Source organism: Cottoperca gobio, chromosome 5, assembly GCF_900634415.1.
Source record: "Cottoperca gobio chromosome 5, fCotGob3.1, whole genome shotgun sequence".
Lineage (NCBI taxonomy): Eukaryota > Metazoa > Chordata > Actinopteri > Perciformes > Bovichtidae > Cottoperca > Cottoperca gobio.
This window is the reverse complement of record NC_041359.1, coordinates 5950113-5968455: the sequence shown is the minus strand read 5'-3', so window position 1 is coordinate 5968455 and position 18343 is coordinate 5950113. Positions and strand designations below refer to the sequence as shown.

At 38.5% G+C, this 18343-nt stretch overlaps 2 protein-coding genes across 3 annotated transcripts in view; one reads left to right on the top strand and one right to left on the bottom strand.

Annotated features, from left to right (window-relative positions):
• Positions 1-6194: 6194 nt before the first annotated feature.
• On the bottom strand, positions 6195-10888 carry eevs (2-epi-5-epi-valiolone synthase). The gene is made up of 5 exons (XM_029432414.1): positions 10773-10888; positions 9146-9779; positions 8571-8810; positions 8220-8472; positions 6195-6545 (listed from the first exon to the last, which is right to left on the bottom strand). The coding sequence occupies exons 1-5, from the start codon at positions 10886-10888 to the stop codon at positions 6448-6450; spliced, it is 1341 nt and encodes a 446-aa protein (XP_029288274.1). The 3' UTR covers positions 6195-6447.
• A 3647-nt stretch (positions 10889-14535) lies between these two features.
• LOC115008435 (uncharacterized) overlaps positions 14536-18343 on the top strand; it is a 17441-nt gene continuing 13633 nt past the window's right edge. Inside the window, exons 1-4 of one of the 2 annotated variants that reach the window (XM_029432041.1) lie at positions 14536-14664; positions 15138-15327; positions 15420-15511; positions 15605-15837. In XM_029432041.1, the coding sequence (XP_029287901.1) occupies positions 14649-14664; positions 15138-15327; positions 15420-15511; positions 15605-15837 (531 nt within the window). In that variant the 5' untranslated portion in view covers positions 14536-14648. Of the gene's footprint in view, positions 14665-14700; positions 14837-15137; positions 15328-15419; positions 15512-15604; positions 15838-18343 lie in introns of those variants that run through there. The other variant, XM_029432040.1, reaches the window with a different exon arrangement.

Sequence of the window (18343 nt, the reverse complement as noted above, 5' to 3'; positions counted from 1 at the left end):
CTCGAACGGGGGATGGATTAATCTAGAACACCCTTTGGTTGAAAAATGGAGAATCATAAAACGAAGCCCATGTCAGTGCGGTGTGAGAGAACCACCTACTCTTAATCTTGATCCAAGAACTTGGCCTGGTAATGGTAATCCTACGAACTCTGTGATTATCACGGTTTTCAACCCCGACACCTCTGATACTGGCCTGTACTTTGTAGGAATATCAAAAAATTGTATCCCGTGACCAGAAAAGATGTCGTTCCACCTCCATTCAGGGCCTATGAGGGCGCTTATGAGTGCATCAGTAAAGCCAGTGGTATAGGCACTGAGGTAGGACACCATAGAGGTTACCTCAGGAGGGATGGTTTTTGCAACAAGTGTATCATTCATGTTATATGCCAGAGCTGACGTATGGTGGTACAAAAACCCTCTATCCAGCCCTACCGTCAGACTGGGTAGGTACCTGTCCATTGGATTAATCCTGAAAAATTTACCGGTCTATCTAATGGAGAAAGTCTCCAGAGTCGAGTCAAAGGTTCTATTCCCGGTGGAAGTTTCAGCTCCACATTTATTACAACCAGCAGAGATTTGTAAACTTCACCAGAGATGTAGTCACTGGACTGCATGAGCAATTAGAGAAAACTAGCTTGATGACACAACAGAATAGAATTGCATTAGACATGTTGTTAGCTGAAAAAGGGGGTGTCTGCAAATTGTTTGGATCTATGTGTTGTACTTTCATCCCAAATAACACTGCCCCAGATGGATCCATTACCAGAGCTTTGAAAGAATTCAACTTACTCAGCAAAGAGCTAGCAACAAACAGTGGGGTAGAAAATTACTTCACAAGCTCAATGGAGCGTTGGTTTGGTCAGTATAAGATGTTGATGTTAAGTATTATATTGATCATACCAATAACAATAGGCATATAAATACTGTGTGGCTGTTGCTGCATCCCGTGTATCCGCACCCTGACTACTAGACTGATCACCACTGCCCTATCCAAAGAGAGAGAGACAGAGAAAGGTCAATTTTTGATGCAAGAGGAAACCAAGTTACTTTTAGATACTTTTATGATATAGAGGAGGAACAAGACAGTCTGGAAGAAGATGATTTTGTGTGAATATCTCCACAAAGTGTTCACTGCTGCCATACCTAAGCCACTGATTATACTGTAGTTACAGTCTCTTACTGTAGTTACAGTCTCTCACTCTCTCAGGCTTATACATTACCAGTTTACTGATATTTACAGTCTTTTACTGAAAGTGTTTTTTATTATACTGAAGCTAAATGTCTTTATGCTGGAATAAAAAAGTGAAGTTAATTGTTTTTATGCTGGAATAAAAAGGGAAGTTCTTTGTTTTTATACTGAAGGTATTTTTTATTAAAATTGATGTTTTTATACTGAAGGTATTTTTTATTAAAGATAATGTTTTCTACTAAAGGTACTTTTTATGATAAAAACCAATTAACTAAGAATTTATTCTTGTATACCATAAGCTATATTTGTACACCATTCGGTGCCTTATATTTACTGGATATTATACACACCATAAATGGTGTGTAAAGGGAGCATTTGTGAAGTAAATAACTCCTGATTGTATTAATCCACACTTGAAGACTATCATATGTATTTGTCTACCTCAATCAAAATGTATTTCTGCACAATATGTAATTCTGCACAAAATGTATAATGAGCACTATAATTGAATACAAGCCATTAGGTACGCTTCTCCTTTAAGATGATCAGGTCAACAACCATCTTGTCATAACGCTGCTCTCCAAGGGGCGTGACCGCGCCAAAGTGGACCAATGGGAAAAGACTACACCCTTCAGTTTGAAAGTAAGTAAAACTGTATATGAGGCTGGGGACACACTTTTTGCTGACCCAACAGACAGCTAACCTTTTCAATTCGGTCTGTGGACTTGGAGATGTAGAAAGTGCCCTCAGCTGAGAATATGTTCTATGCTTGACTGAATATTAATGAATATTAATAAATATATCGGTTTAACTAGAAGTTTACTGTATTGATTCGACATTTAAGCTCCGATATCTTCAACTTTTTCTTCAACAAATACTAATCCATTCAGATTTGTTTATCAAAAATATTTACATTACAATATTTTCTATACAAATAAAAAGCATCTCTTTGCAGTATTTCTAAGCGGGAAAACTGTTAAAAGTTAGGCTTTACATAGATATACAGTACTTACAGGTCTGCCTACCAGCCTTTTTAAAAGGTTATTCAATCAACTCTAGTTTGACAGTTAGCTTGATTTAATAATAATAATAATAATAATAATAATAATAATAATAATAATAATAATAATATAAATAATAATAATAAGCTTTATTTGTATAGCACTTTTCATACAAGAATTGCAGCCCAAAGTGCTTCACAGCAGAAACATAACAATTAGTACAAGATTAGACAGAATAAGAGCATTTACAGTACAATAATCACAGTGATGATGTAAATGAGTCTGAAGTACCATTACAAAAATAGCAGAATTTAAATAGTATGAAATAGCAGATAAAATATCAGAAATGAAATAGCCAGAATTAAAATGGTCATTGGCATACCATTCTTGTAAATGTTTTAAACTATCAGGGCCATATTTTGAAAATATGAGATCAACAATGGGCCCCTGGCCCTTCAACTGGTTTACTCCCTTTGCTACCCATTCCTGGTAGTCTTTGTATTTACGTTTACAGTGTCAACCTCTTTATTGACCTTTTCACATATAAAACACAGACGTCTCCGTGAGTCCAGATTATTTTGGCAAAATCTTGGTTAAAGCCCGCTTCATAAACAAACCCCTGTTTGCTCTGCACATCATTTTAGGGGTTATTTAAAACAGCAGGAATGACAATTTAGTAGCTCTGAACTCTAATGCCTCGAGCTTCACTTTAAAATTGGTGTTTGGTTAATTCTCACTGCTCTCATCACATTGTTTCTAACAGCTGCAGTGGGCTGCTTTTTGCAAACAAGCTCTGATGGACCCACTTGACCTGCCCAGCACCAAGAGAGAAAGCAAATACCTGGTGAAGAAAGTCAAATATGTAGGAAGGTAAAGAGCCAGATAGTTCTTCTCAGGAGTTGCTGGAGACCAAAACAGAGATAAAAGGGAGAGTGATTATGGGACTTGCGTTTGCCAGGACTCTAAATAAATGCTAATATTGCTCTGTAAGCATTTTTAATTAACCAAATGGTGGTCATCCCTATGTTCTCTGGGCCCTATCTTCTTGATAAGAATTAATTTCAAACTTAAATTTGCAAGGGATGATTAACTTTTTAAATGCAGATTGAATTGTAAAAATCTGTTCAGTCACTGTGGAGATAATGTCTAAAATCAGGAAAACTGTCTTGACCACAAATTAGAGTGCATAGGTTTCTAAGAATAACATCAGTAGGCTATAAGCTGTATGTGGTTGATTTCAACATTGCTGACAACATAAAATCCTTTGAAAGTTCTCCTTGGTGTGACATATTAAAAGTATTTTTAGCTGGGGAATATAGGACACTGGGAATTTACGCTCCTGAAATAAAGCTCTGGAGCAAAATAATAATCCAAAAGTAGTAAGTAGTAAGTATCACACTAAAAAAATATCAGTACCTTTTCAAAAATGTATTGTGGAACTCTTGTTTGTGCACAGTGTTCCTTCTGTTCTCACAGTATCAGGTTTGTTTTGTTAAAAATGTTAGTTAAGCTTAATAAACGTGTATCCTAGTAACTTTATCCTTACAGGTGTTACTATGATGTACAGGGGAGGACCCAAATGCGGAACGCCAGACGAGAGGATTAACAAAAAGAGAGCTTTATTAATAAAAGCTTAAAAATACAAAACAAGGTTAAAAGTAGTGATGTGTCCTTCCGTGTCGAGGCTTCAAACTAGTGATGTGTTGTTTGCAAACGAGCCGGCTCTAAGAGCCGATTCTTTGTAGCGAACAAGAAGAGCCGACTCCCATCGGGGACAGCCGGATCTTCAGAGAATCCATGCAGGCAGAGGCGGGACTTTATTTTGATGGGCACACTATGTGGCCAATCACATGCGAGGAAAGACTAGGATCATACCATTATGTGAAAGAAGGTAGGGGGGCAGACGCTCTAAAGATAGCGAGTGTAGTGGTACAGGCCAGGTACACACAGAGCGACAGAGAGAAGGGGGAGCCAGATTTAAATGCAAGCGCGTCGGGAAAAAGTGAAGAAGTTAGCAAAAAGTGAAGACAAACAATTGCATCAGCCCATCCAAGCTGAGGCATCTGGTATTTCTGAATGCTAACATGCACTAAAGACTTTATCTAAAGTGTCATATTGTTAAGACTTTGGCCTTTATTTATTTGATTTGTTTGCTGTGGTTGCTGTGGTTCTGTGTTCAGTTGTTAATTTAAAAGGTTTGATTAAAAATGTTAAACAATAGTAACTGTATTTATTTTTTTTACGCCGTAAGAGCCGGCTCTTCGAAGGGAGTCGAGCCAAAAGAGCCGAATCTTTGAAAAGAGCCAGACTTTCCATCACTACTTCGAAGCGTGTGTCGAGTAATCCAGGAAGATTTTTGTGACGCACGTATCGAGGCTTGTGTTGATGACGTATGTGGTGATGTTGGAAGCCTCGCGAGCCTGCCGTATTACTACTACTGCCGTGACTGATTCAGGAACTGGTTCGCGGGTTTGGGCGATTCAAAATATAAGGGGCAGCGAAACGCAATTGATCTTGACCTTAGATTTTGTGGACTTGGGACTTTATTGGGCGTTTGTTTGCAATCTATTTAATCTTCTTTTCTTTGCGATGGAACCAGCAAGAAAGAGGAGATTTTCCCCTGTCTGGGAACATTTTGAGCTGATCTCATAAGGTATACACATAGTAAAAATAACTAGCGTAATTAACTGTAAATAAATGTGACAACGCAGCGTAACCCCTGTTCTAATGTTTTTCTTCTAATTTCTGGTATTTTAAAAGGTGAAGTGTCTGTTGTGTTCAAAATAACTTGAGTAACACAAGCACATTCACATCCCTCTCCCCAATTTGTTTCCACTTTCCCTTTTGACCCCACCATTGACAGACACCATATTAATAAGTCCATAATTTATGTATTGGCATCACAAACATCATTAATTAATTTATTCAATGCTTCAAACACCAAAGCCATGCCATTATAATCACTCTGCCGGTTTTATATTTATTGTCCACTTGATGGCACAGTAGAGCAAATGAAACAACATGAAGCTTCGGCCCATGAGTGAACCAATTGGATGGAAAGCTTCAATGCGTCATGAAGCTTCATCTCGCCATCACTAGTAAAAAGTAAACCTGAAAGAACAAACCAGGGAAGGCACGAGGAGCCGTAGGACAAAACACCCCAGGTAACATTGATGATGAACGGACAGGGAACAATGGGACAGACAGGCACACACACACACACACACACACACACACACACACACACACACACACACACACACACACACACACACACACACACACACACACACACACACACACAGCTGGAGGAGAAAGGCAAAGATACAAAGGCAGTGTGAATGGACACAAGAGGATCAAATCAACAATCAAAGAGGGAGGGAAAAATACAAGTAAACAAGACAGTAAAACAAGACATGACACAAGGGGAAGTGAACCTTTCAAAATAAAACAGGAAGTAGAAAACCAAGATTATGACAACAGGAAGCTCATGTGTGGTCTATGTAACTCAACAACACAGACACTGCTATTAATACTTACTCAGCTCTGGTATTATTAGCATTGTGACGCCCACCAAGTCTCAGTCAAAGTTTCTCGGTAGAAAACTTTCAAGTTTAACTTACTGTTAAGTTAGCCTAATTCTCGTCTGTGAGTAGTGGCCTTGATTTATTGTTCAAACACTGGAATAGTATACACGCCATTGGAAATTAAGTTAATTAAAGTAAGGAGGAAGTCATTTGTCGGTCTGCTATATTACTAAAACACACGCACACAGTTTGATAAATGTAAACAAATCTTTAATGGGGCATGCGTTTATACAAATATATTTGACAGACATAATAAGAGAGTAGTTTGCAGATTACTTGCTTGCCAGAGCTACATTGTTAAAAAAAACAAAAAAAAAACTGTTGAATAAACAAAACAGAAAAAAACTCTATTATTTTCCCCTTTGAAATTCATTGACAAGGCCTGCAGCATCTGGTAGTATTTGGTAGTATTTGCAGAGAAAGGATAGTAAGAACACATGCTGGACAGAAGTCTACTGAATTAGCCTATAGCAGTGCTAACACTGTTACACCACATTTGGCCCTTATAATGTAAAAATACTGGAGGTGAATGCTATCAACTGCAGTTTCCTTTTCCCAAAAAATTGAACAAGGACTAGAGTACAAAATCAGAAATACATACACCTCACTACAAAATGTACACATTTTCTCTTAAAAACAGACTGAACGATGCAGTTGTGGTATGGGCAGTTTAAGAGTCAGAGTTGCTGTCAGAGGAGACGCTCAGCTCATCACACCATTTTGCGTAGGCTCGGTCCAGGATCTCACAAGATGTGTCATTACAAATGTCTGCAATAAAAGAAATGAGAGCAAAAAGAACACAAGTACGAAGACACATCAGCAAAACTTTTTTCATGTTTAGGCAGGTAAAAGTACTTAGGTAAAGTGAGAGATTGCCATCATAGTTAAAGACAAGACGGGATCCCAGTCCCTTTGTAGAAGGTGCACAATCTCACTCATCATGCCAACCTTTGGCTCTTTGCCTTCATTGGTACTGTCTTGTACTTGTTGGTTTGGCTTGTAGCCAGAGACCGAGTAGATCATGCCAACATAAAAGGTAAAAGAATTGCGAGAGTTTGTATTTTTGGGCCATTGGAATAATGGCCATTTATTTTCGGGACAAAGGGCTGTCGGAAAAATAAGGTTTTGGTCTAATGGGAAATTCTTTGGACTTCGGAATAATGCCCCGTTGGAACAATGGGCAGTCCTCAAAGGGAAGACTTTGGCAGTTAACATGTTCGTGTAGGCTGGAATGGTGAACGAACATAGGCTGACCTGGCTAGCTATTGTGTCATGCTATTGCCTGTATGTCATACCTGTCAACATTGGGATTTCAAAATAAGGGACATTTTCTGGCAGACTCCGTCCATACCGTTCATATAATGTAAATGTAAACGCATAAAGGACGAGTAGCCTATAGGCCTATACATTTAGGAAATACATGTTTATTTAAAGTATGTATTACTTGTACAGGTATGTTTATAAGATTTATGTATTTTATTTATTTGTTATTATCATCAATTTATTTGATGATTGATGAGTTGTGTGGCTTTTGTTTCCCCGGACGAGTAGGCTACTTCCTTGCGATGGCAGAGTCAGGAAACATGTCCGCTACACTGCGACTGAAAACAACGCAGAAGCTGAAGGTCACTTGGTCTGCCTCCGAAACAGTTCTTGTCACAAATTAAGTCATTGACAGTGAATGTGTTTGTGCCTCTTGGGCGTGCTTATGCTTGGACAATTTTTTCGCCATGTGCAATGCTAACATCTGAATGGCACACTTTACAAAAAGCACGAGTTTGCCCGACTCTGCTTTTTATTAAATAAGGGAAGGTCTCCTCCCATTTGGCCAGGTACTTGCATAAAGTTTTAACTTGTTTGGCAGGTACAACTGTGACTCTCATCCATATTATTTTGTCTCCTTCAGTAATATTGTTCCTGTTTTCTTCTTCTGTGTGTTTACTGGCGGATAATGTTTTTCAGCTAAAGTTAAACATAATACTGCCATCTGCTTTACCGGAGGCCACTTTACCACTGGACACTTTTTTAAATTTGGACTATTCTTTTGAAATGTTAAAAATACGGGATAATTACGGGAAAATATTTAAACGGGAGGACAGCAGGATAGTAGGAAAAATACGGGATAATCCTGGGAAAAACGGGAGGGTTGACAGGTATGCTGTATGTAAGGTGGCATGTTGCCAGTCAGCTCGCAAATTACAGTAGTTCACCAACTAGCCCTAGAAGTAGTGTCTATATTACCAAGCTTCAAACCCTACTTAGTTTGCAAAGACACACAAAAGTCCCATTCCCCTTTCTGGTCTGAACAGGTGACAAGAGCTTTGGTGGCAGTGAAAAGAACATCACATTACTTTCTGTTTGTAACTGGTCAACAGCTTTATGCTGTTTTAGCAAACCATTATTATTTTCTGGTAAGAACGGCTTCACATTAGTGATTCTTACCTGCTTCCCCAAGACCAATAGGGAGTGGCATTCTGACGAGGCCTCCCGAATGCTTCAGCCTATCGTTCAGAGACTTCTGTATGAGCTCCATGGTACATGCCTCATGCCAGACAGGCAGCTCAAGGCCCACCATGCAGCTGATGATCCTTTGCTTTTCGCCCTCTGTCAATAGACCACTCTCTTTGGACACATAAACCATGTACGACATATCAATGTTTACTGCCTCACCATGCAGCAGAGATGGGAGAACTTTCTGTTAAATGAAAAGAGACAAAAATACTGTATGAACAATAGCATGTATAAACATTTGATTTACGTGTTAAGCTATGTCTGCTACTAGGGATCAATTACCATCTCTAATGCTGGGCTGATAAGGTGGCCAAAGTCCACAAGTCTGTTTAGGTCATCCTCCCAAAGGTTTGGGACAAGCTCCTCCAGCATGGTTACAATGGCTATACGAGTTGATTGTGATGCAGCCTGTAAGCAGTTGCGTCCGTATACACCGTTGTCCACCTGGAACTTAGTGTCCAACAGCATACGGCCGTGTGTCTCTAGTAGCTCAAAGAGGCCTCTGTGTTTCATCAAGGCCATCTGCAAAGAAACAGAAAAAATGCATGAAAACTTTAAACACAATAAATAAATACATATTTCCCTTTGGTGACCCCTGGATTAGTCTCTGTACTGTTAATGACATGAGTGAAACTGCTCACCCAGACTTTTTGCACTTTGTGCTGGTGCACATTCATTAACCTTGGATTGACTTGGATATGCCCATACAGTCAAAGAACTGTGTCTTTGCAGTTGTCGCTGCAATTCAAATAGGGTCTTATATGTAATTAGTAATATTTGTATTGTATGTCAATGTTTTGCTGATGATCATGTTGATACATACATACAGTATTCCACATCCAGGCACTTTAACGTACCTTCAACATCTCTGCTAGCCCGTTGGAAATGTGTCTCCGTGGAACAGTTTGTATGAAGGACAGGTCAAGGAAGCTAGCGGCGGGTGGAATGTAGGCACCCAGCTTGTTCTTGCAATTTGCAAAGTTAACCCCAGTCTTTGCTCCTATGCTGGCATCGATGTAGGAAAGCAGTGTGGTTGGAACCCTGATGTAAGGGGTGCGTCTTCTGTAGAGTGAGGCAGCCAGTCCCACTATGTCCAGGCACACCCCTCCACCAATGGCAATGATGGGCTCTGTGCGGCGGTCAAGGGAGAAGTTATCGACCTCCTCTAGGATCTTCAAGACCATTTTCATGGATTTGTTCTCCTCAGTGGTGGGTAGAGCTAAGATTTTGTACAGGACATTGTTGGCCTCTAAATATTTAGTTAGCTTGGGACCGTAGATTTTGTAGACATCTTGATCAACGACCAAAAATCGTTTAATTTGCTTGTTTGATTTTTTATTGTCCTCAAGCTGCTGTGGGTCGGTGATGTGGCCCAGCAGGAGAGTGTTGTTGCTCGGGTCCAGCAAGTCCTGGGTCTCAGTAACTTTGTAAGTAAAGACGATGGGGCTGACCACGGTCCAACTGGTGCCCTTTTCTGTGATGCTCTCATAGCTGCCACACAAAAAAACATTTGAATTAATTTTTTTATTATAATGGCATGGGTTCCAATTATTGTAGATTGTTCTATAAAGTGCCCTTTTCTCTTTCTGTCAATAAACATTACACAGTATACACTCTATTGGCAGTTCATTAGCTAAAATTAATATATTATATTATATATAATAAAGATGCATAGAACCAATGGCAGAGGCATTATTTATAATCTCTGAAGACAAAAAAGTGACTTTTGGCATAAAACAACATAATTCCTCTCCCCAACTCACAGAATAGGCTGGTCAAAAGTGCTTAATGTGATATTTTAAAACTACTTCTCCCTCAACTTCTACACCTGTTTTCTGTTTTACTGTTAATGCTAACATGTTAAACTTGCAGTTTTCCCTTAAACCCACTACATGTGCCCTACCTCATAGTTTCTAAAGGTGTTAGGTTGGTTAACTGTACCTTCAAACTCTGAATCTATTTCTAATAAAATAGCATTCAGCAACATATACCATGAGCCACAAAGGTGCTGTAGAAGTCACAAATCAGCCATAATCATCCGTTTCTATATTTGTTCAAATGAAAGTGTTACATTTTTACAAGCTAGTACAGTAGAAGATACCAATTTGGCTCAAATAAGGATATAAATCCCAGAATAATAAAAGTGGCATTGGAGTGAGGTAGGGCGCAGAGCCTTGCGGGGAAGACAGCTAATTAGTTTTTGTAGTCTCTCCATAGGAACACAAAAACAAGATTACAATACACTTTTAGCTCATTTTCCTGCCTTCACAATGCATAAACTACTACCATCGGGCCGACTCTGCAACAGTCATTTATCAAAACTTGACTTCAATCAGATTTAGAAGAACACTTACATTTAGCTTGAACAACTAAACTCATAGGATAAAAAGCAAACAAAGAAGAAGATACTTCATAATCATAATTTATCTCTGTTATTACAATAATTTAGATTACTGTGAGTTAAGAAACACATTCTATACTCACATTTTTGCAGCAGAAACACTGTCAGATTTTCCTAGTTTGCACTTCCAGGTACCTTTGACCCTTACTAAACTAAGCTCAGTTTTGTTTTCATTGCTATCTTCCTTAACCTTTCCCATTATTGTGATGATGAGTGTACGATACAGACGTGAACAGAGCTACTCAGTCGAGAATCCTCGTGGCGGTCTCTTTAAGTAGTTTGTATTTAGAGGATGAACCTGACATAAGGAGGCACATGATATGGGACATGCTTCACATGTAACCACATGTTGGGCTGTTGAGTAACAACATTTTTGACAGTGATATAATCTTTGAGTAAGTGTTAGGCAACACCTGTTTTTCTGACTGACAAATTACTAAGTGTGCTTGAAGGTATTGTATTATTAGCTTTATGTCATCTCAATCATTAACTGAAGATGATTGTGCTTATGATAAAGAGAATTAAATAATATTCCAAGCGGCAACAGTAACGCTGGTATTGTTTTCACCTCGTGAGTCTGTGAATGTAGGAGAAGGTTCAGAGGAGTGTTGAGGCCACAATAATATCTATTGATGTTTCAAAAAACAAATATTTAAAAGATAACTATTGGTGTCAAATCCCAGAAATTGAGTTACAAGGAGGGTTCAAAGAACTGACGATAAGAATAAGCTCCACATTAGGAGGACTTGAATTGGTTATATAGCAAGCACTTTTGAAATGATGATTTGATTCAGTGTTTTACTCAAGTTGTAAGTTGGCAGTGCTATATCCTCAAAGCAAGATTAAAATAAGTTGGGGTTACTTACTTTCATAGAGCTGTCGCCGACATATGGACTCTGCTAATATTAACAGTGCCCTATGGCCCTAGGGGCCCAGAGAACCAGATGTACCGGATCAGTAGACTTTCTATTCTCGTAGACACTTCCCTTTAGGCGTTGGAGCATTTGTAGTATGTCTACATTTCATGTAGGGGCACGTTTGGCCACGTTTGACAGTAGATCCAATTTTGTTGTTCAGTTCAATAACAGTGTCCTTGCTGAACCGTTTTTTATTTTTCACAAGAAATACGGCGGCATCATAAAACTTAATTTGGTTGAGTCTGTCACTTAACTTTCTTAGGGAAACTTCATTATTTTTCCCAGTCCATCTCAAATAGACAGCCATTTTAAAAGTTAAACCTCCTCAAGTGTAGTTTTGGTGCAAAATAATTACATTTAATCTCGGTTTAGAGTAACATCTTTAGTTTAAAGAGATGTTTAAATTGAATCCATTTGGATTTTAAGATAGTTTTATTGTTTGTTGAAACATGATTTAAAGTTAAACCATGATTTATCGGGTTTAAAAAAAAGATCCTTGTTGGTGCAACCCAACCTTAATCATTATCGTTCCTTAATCATTGTAATCTGATCACTGGCTCTTTTGTTGAACTACATAACTGCCTCTACCCCTACTGATATTACCAGTCCAACCCTAGTCCTTACCACCATTTGGTTCCATATCAATTCTTTTTTTTGGTTTCTGGAGTTTAACTACTGGTTGTAATTTGCATGAATTGGACTAATTGGACAGAATTGTCAAGGACAGAATCATGTCAACAATTAAAATCATTTTTGGAAGCTGACTTTTGATCAAATGGAAGTCAGCTGGACAAAGTTATGTGAAATGCAGCACGGACTGGTGTGATGTAGTCGTGTTAAAAGCCTGTCAGCAGCTGTTTGTATAAATTGCTGTCTTTGACTGTTTTGCCTGCTGAGACCACTCTGACTGACTACTGCCATTATATTTAGACACACAGTAGTCAATTTCCAGAATCCCAAGATGTAAACCTAATCTGTCTCTTTGTAACCTTTAAATATAATCTAAAATTGAACACAAATATAACCTCAAAGCATGATGGTGTGAAGAAGCTATAAGACAACAGTTATCTTGGGAGGATAGAATTCAATTTAAACTACACAGTTTTTAACTGGACACAGCTGGTGCACCAGTGCTTGGTTCCAGCATACAGTATGGCCTTCAATTGAATGTTACATAAAAATATGGATAAAAAGAGAAGACATAGATTAAAAAAAAGGTCATAATAACAAACAGAATGTCTAAAATTCTATTCTTGTGTCTACCTAACATCTCCCACTGTCTGAATCCTCCACCAATCCCCAATCACCAATTAAGTCCCTTCTATACTCACTGACTTTTTGGGTCAACTGTATACATCTTCCACCACTCCTTTTCCTGAATGTCTGTAAAGTACATGAACACCATTTAACAGGGGTTTTTCCTCACGCAGACTGCTTGCACTCTGTGTGATTGTTGAACCTTCTCTGCGCAGAGAATACATTTTATTGCTCAAGAATCTTCATTTCAGTTTTATAGACTTCACTGGTAATTAATATAAAGACTTAATTTAAACTTTTCACCACATGTCTAAAATTGCACTAATCAATACACATTTATAACAGTAGATCACATTACTTACTTGTCCATTCTGAAATGGGCTGCTCATAGTGTCAATACCAACAGAGAATCACCGCTGTCCCCACCAGGTCTACGGAGCATTTTAGTCTGTTTTGGATCATTGTTTCGGTTTTCTGTCCCACTGATAAGAGACAAAATATAGGTAAAACAATACTAAACTTTCATTTGGCATACCGAAACACGAGTCCACATGAAATCTAATGTTGCTGATGTGTACTTAATGTTCAAATACAGGGGGATACCCATTTTTCCGATTGCTCATTATTCTGAAATCTTAAAAATCAGAACAATGTCCGATTGGACTGAAAGCCAACTTGTCCGACTGCTGGTATGCTGAAAGAAGGGCCCATTGCTCAGAATCTTTTTTCCTATAATGGGGAAGGCACGATCTGCCCTATTCTGCCTCTGATTTGCTAGTACTCATTGTTCTTCAGTGGTTGGATTGGCTAAATTAAGACAAGAATATCACGGTAAGCCTATTAGAGACGGGCGGGGCATGCTTTTGCCATAATTATTATCCATGTGCTTTTGTTTGTTGCAGGGAGAGTGTGTATTTTCGGAACAATGACCAGTTATTTTTGTTATAACGGTCTGTCGGCTGTCGTACTTTTCAGACTATTGGGGTTTAGGAATAACAGGCCGTCGGAACAATAGCATGGCCCCCAAATAAGTAACGGTACAAATATGTGTTCCACAACTTTTTAAGGTGACAAAATGTGCATGTAGTGTTTACAGCTATGTTCTGCAGCCTCTTACTCACAAATAAATCAATCAATCATTACTTCAGCTTTAGGCTACATGCATGGATAGTTAGCTGCTCATGAGAGACATAATTGTCTGAGGCCAATATTCAGCAATAAGCCTATTACATAAGTGGTTTTCAATTCAAATTAAGTTAGTCAAACATTTTCCTCACTTACATGTCATCACATTTAGTTTCAATAGGCCTTTACAGAGTAAATATTGCAGGTGTAGCTAATTAAATACACCTTTTTACTTTGACAAAGTGTTAACCTTTGCTTAAATGTTAAATGTCTTGGATGTTATGTAAAATACTTTCTTTATTTTTTCCAAATTGAATTTAGCACTCCAAACTAAATTAAAACCCACCCAATAAATACATTTAGATGCTTCCTGAATGGAAGTGAATTAACTAGGACAACCTTGTTACTCTTCTGGTCCAGGTGTTGCTTTATCTCGAGCCATCAGTCTCAAAATTATGAAAATCCATGGTTACGTACACGAAACAAACATGAGTCACGTGCGGTTGGATCACTTTGTTCGCCTGTTGTGCAAGCTACCCGTCACTCCCCCCACTCAGTAGTTTGTGTGATATAACAGAAAGTCTCCGACCATGCTGCCTGGCAGCTCTAATTCTACTGAGGCTGCAGCTGCTCACATCGTCACGCCCATAATCACGCACCATGCTAGCCGTAAAAGGTAAGATTATGTTTGCGTTGTAGCGGGGTCAGAGTAAATATAATAGGGGATTAACATGTATCATAATTTTAGGAACCAAACTCCATCGGAGTGCGGTGTGTATCTGTGCATTTGTCAGACCCAATGTATGTTACACGGACAGGCAGCTGCCTGCACAGAAGCCTGTGGTCTTGTTCGTGTTGTTTTCTTTCTTATAATGTCACATGTCGGCTATTTTTGTGTAGACTATGTGTGTATATGTCATTTCGTGTCGTCAGTATGAGTGCTTTACGTAATATACATAGCCTACCATTGAAGTCACAAAATTGAGAATAAAAGTGTCATTGTACATTTTGAACTTGATTAATATAAGATTGAATTCATTGAAGGCTAAATGTATTGATTTATACATGGTACATTTCCCATACAGTACAGTACAGGACATACATACATGCAAATTGCCTGTTTTTTAATTCAACCAGTTATTCCCCTAGTTCCTGACACCCCAGTGGAAGTCCTTGTGGATCTCCTAACAAAAGCCAAGGAGATAGCCGCAGCGAGTGGCAATGTGCCAGAGGAGTTGAAAAGCCATTTGCAGAAGGCTCTGGACATAGCCAGCGGCCTGGATGACTACCTGGAGAAAATGACCACACAGGAAAGTGAACCTCTGGCAGAGCTATATAAGTATGTCTTAGCTTCCTACACATTATCATCTATATCTCAAAAATACTACTGTGTGAGGCAAATATGTTAATGTCATTCATACTTAATTGTAGAAAAACAATTTCCCATGACTGGGATCAAGTGCACAAGGATGGCAAAACTATGTTCCGGCTCCCCAAAGAGTGCATCACTGGACATGTTGAAGGTTGGATATTTACATGCAAACTGCTCATTGGCATTATATTCAGTGGTTTACCATATTGTGATAACTCGCTTTCATGTGTGTGTTTTTTGGCAGGCCAGACCCTGAAGATGCTGATCCACATGAGTCAAGCAAAGAGGGTTCTAGAGATTGGGATGTTCACTGGCTACGGTGCACTATCCATGGCTGAAGGGCTTCCTGAAGACGGCTGCTTGGTTGCCTGCGAGCTAGAGCCATACCTCAAAGACTTTGCGCAACCCATTTTTGACAAGTCTCCACATGGGAAGAAGATTACGGTTAAGACTGGATCCGCAATGGACAGCCTAAAGGTGAGAACCCCCCCCCCCCCACATAATTAATTGTTGAAGCACTGTCAGAGAAGAATTCTTTTTTGCACATGTTACTGTTTGGCCCTTGACATAGTCCCAGTTTTTACTGTTGGCACTTTCTGTGGTTGAGTTTGACACCCCTGCGAGTGTAGACTGTAAGAACTTAAGAAACATTTTTAACATTGCAAAAAAAGTGAAGGCAGTGGCTTAAGTAGTGATGTGTCCTTCCGTGTCGAGGCTTCGAAGCGTGTGTCGAGTAGTCCAGGAAGATTTTTGTGAAGCGCGTATCAATGCTTGTGTTGATGACGTATGTGATGACGTTCGACGTGCGGGTTTGGCGTGCCATTCAAAATATAAGGAGAGCGAACCGCAATTGATCCCCCTCACAATTTGTGGACTTTATTGCACGTTTGTCTGCAATATATTCAAGCTTCTTTTTTTTGGGATGGAACCAGCAAGAAAGAGGAGATTTTCCCCTGTCTGGGAACATTTTGAGCTGATCTCACCTAATAATGTGCATACCTTAGTATGCACATAGTAATAATAACTAGCGTGATATACTGTAAATAGATGTGACAACACAGCACACCCCTTGTGCTAATGTCTTTCTTCTCATTTCTGGTATTTTAAAAGGTGAAGTGTCCTTTGTGTTCAAAAGAACGTGGATACAAAAATAACACCTCATCTGCTGACGTAACACAAGCACATTCACATCACAACCCTCTCCACAATGTGTCTCTACTTTCCCTTTTGACTCCGCTAACATTAACAGACACCATATTAATAAGTCCATCATTTATGTATTGGCATCACAAACATCATTCATTCATTTATTAAATTCAAAGCTTCACACACCAAAGCTGTAATCACTCTGCCGGTTTCACATTTATTGTCCACTTGATGGCACAGTAGAGCAAATGAAGCACCATGAAGCTTCGGCCCATGAGTGAACCAATTGGATGGAAAGCTTCAATGCTTCATGAAGCTTCATCTCGCCATCACTAGACTTAAGTGCCTTAGACCTGCATTCTTTCTAATTACCAGCAAGGGGTGACTCTCTGCTGGTAATTAGAGAGATGCGTCAGGTGCTTCAAAAAGTAGTCCAAAAACCAATGAGTGATGTCACGGTAACTATATCCCCTAATAATATATACAGCTTATGATCGCAAGAGAGGTTAGAAGCCAAAAAAGGCTTATGAAGATACCTCCCCTATTAGATATCAATGGTCATGCTTAAAATAATAAAAAGGAGCAGTAATACAAAGATTGGTAGAAATGTACGATTTACATAGAAGTTGGGATGCATTGCAATGGAATGCATGAAGTGTTATAAATCTTTGCTAAATAAAGTCCTTGTCACATGTTTCAGATAACGATGTAGGTGTTGATTGTAGTGATGGAAGTAGATTGTTTTAAAGAGATGGTCCTTTTTCAATGGATGAAGTATGAGAATACAGAAGTCCTTTGAGTGTCATGTGGAATATGAGTGAATGTCTGAGGAAAACTTTAAAAAACTCTTTAAACTAATCTAAACTTTTGTTTTTACTGTTAACAAATTAACAGACTGTGGAGCACATGGCCAGGTTTCTAATAATAATAATAATAATAATAATAATAATAATAATAAGCTTTATTTGTATAGCACTTTTCATACAAGAATTGCAGCCCAAAGTGCTTCACAGCAGAAGCATAACAATTAGTACAAGATTAGACAGAATAAGAGCATTTACAGTACAATAATCACAGTGTTGATGTAAATGAGTCTGAAGTACCATTATAAAAATAGCAGAATTAAAATAGTATGAAATATCAGAAATGAAATAGCCAGAATTAAAATAGTATAAAATAACATTGGCACACCATTCTTGTAAATGTTTTAAACTATCAGGGCCATATTTTGAAAATATCAGATCAACAATGGGCCCCTGTGGCCCTTCAACTGGTTTACTCCCTTTACTACCCATTCCTGGTAGTCTTTGTATTTACGTTTACAGTGTCAACCTCTTTATTGACCTTTTAACATATAAAACACAGACGTCTCCGTGAGTCCAGATTATTTTGGCAAAATCTTGGTTAAAGCCCACTTCATAAACAAACCCCTGTTTGTTAAGTTTTATGAAACCTATCGGTTAAAGCCAGTTTTTCTCCAATATAGTCTTTAATCTTTCACTTTTCCACTAATTGTGTAAAGAACATGTAAACACATTTATCAGAGAAACTTCCTCTTTTTCCCGTGGTAAAACAGTGTATTTGATCTCAAGTTTTTCAAAAATACACACTCTGAAATTTATCTCAGTTACCTTTACACATTCAATGTTAAACCAGTAATAATTCACCATTAAAAGGCTAAGATAAAAAGATATAAAATATCACCATTAAAAGGCTAAAGTAAAGAGATATGTTTTTAGCTTACTTTTGAAGATATTGAGCGAGCTTAATCCAAGGAGTAAGTTTCCCCATGTTATTCAGCATCATCTCTCTTTTTGCTACAGGACCTACTAATAGG

What these genes read in the sequence shown, in the direction of transcription:
- eevs (XM_029432414.1), bottom strand. Translation starts at nt 10,888, where the DNA reads ATGGGAAAGGTTAAGGAAGATAGCAATGAAAACAAAACTGAGCTTAGT. An exon ending in AGTGTTTCTGCTGCAAAAAT is followed by an intron (nt 9,780 to 10,772) that starts GTGAGTATAGAA and finishes TTTGTGTGGCAG; the next exon opens with CTATGAGAGCATCACAGAAA. An exon ending in GGCTAGCAGAGATGTTGAAG is followed by an intron (nt 8,811 to 9,145) that starts GTACGTTAAAGT and finishes GTTTCTTTGCAG; the next exon opens with ATGGCCTTGATGAAACACAG.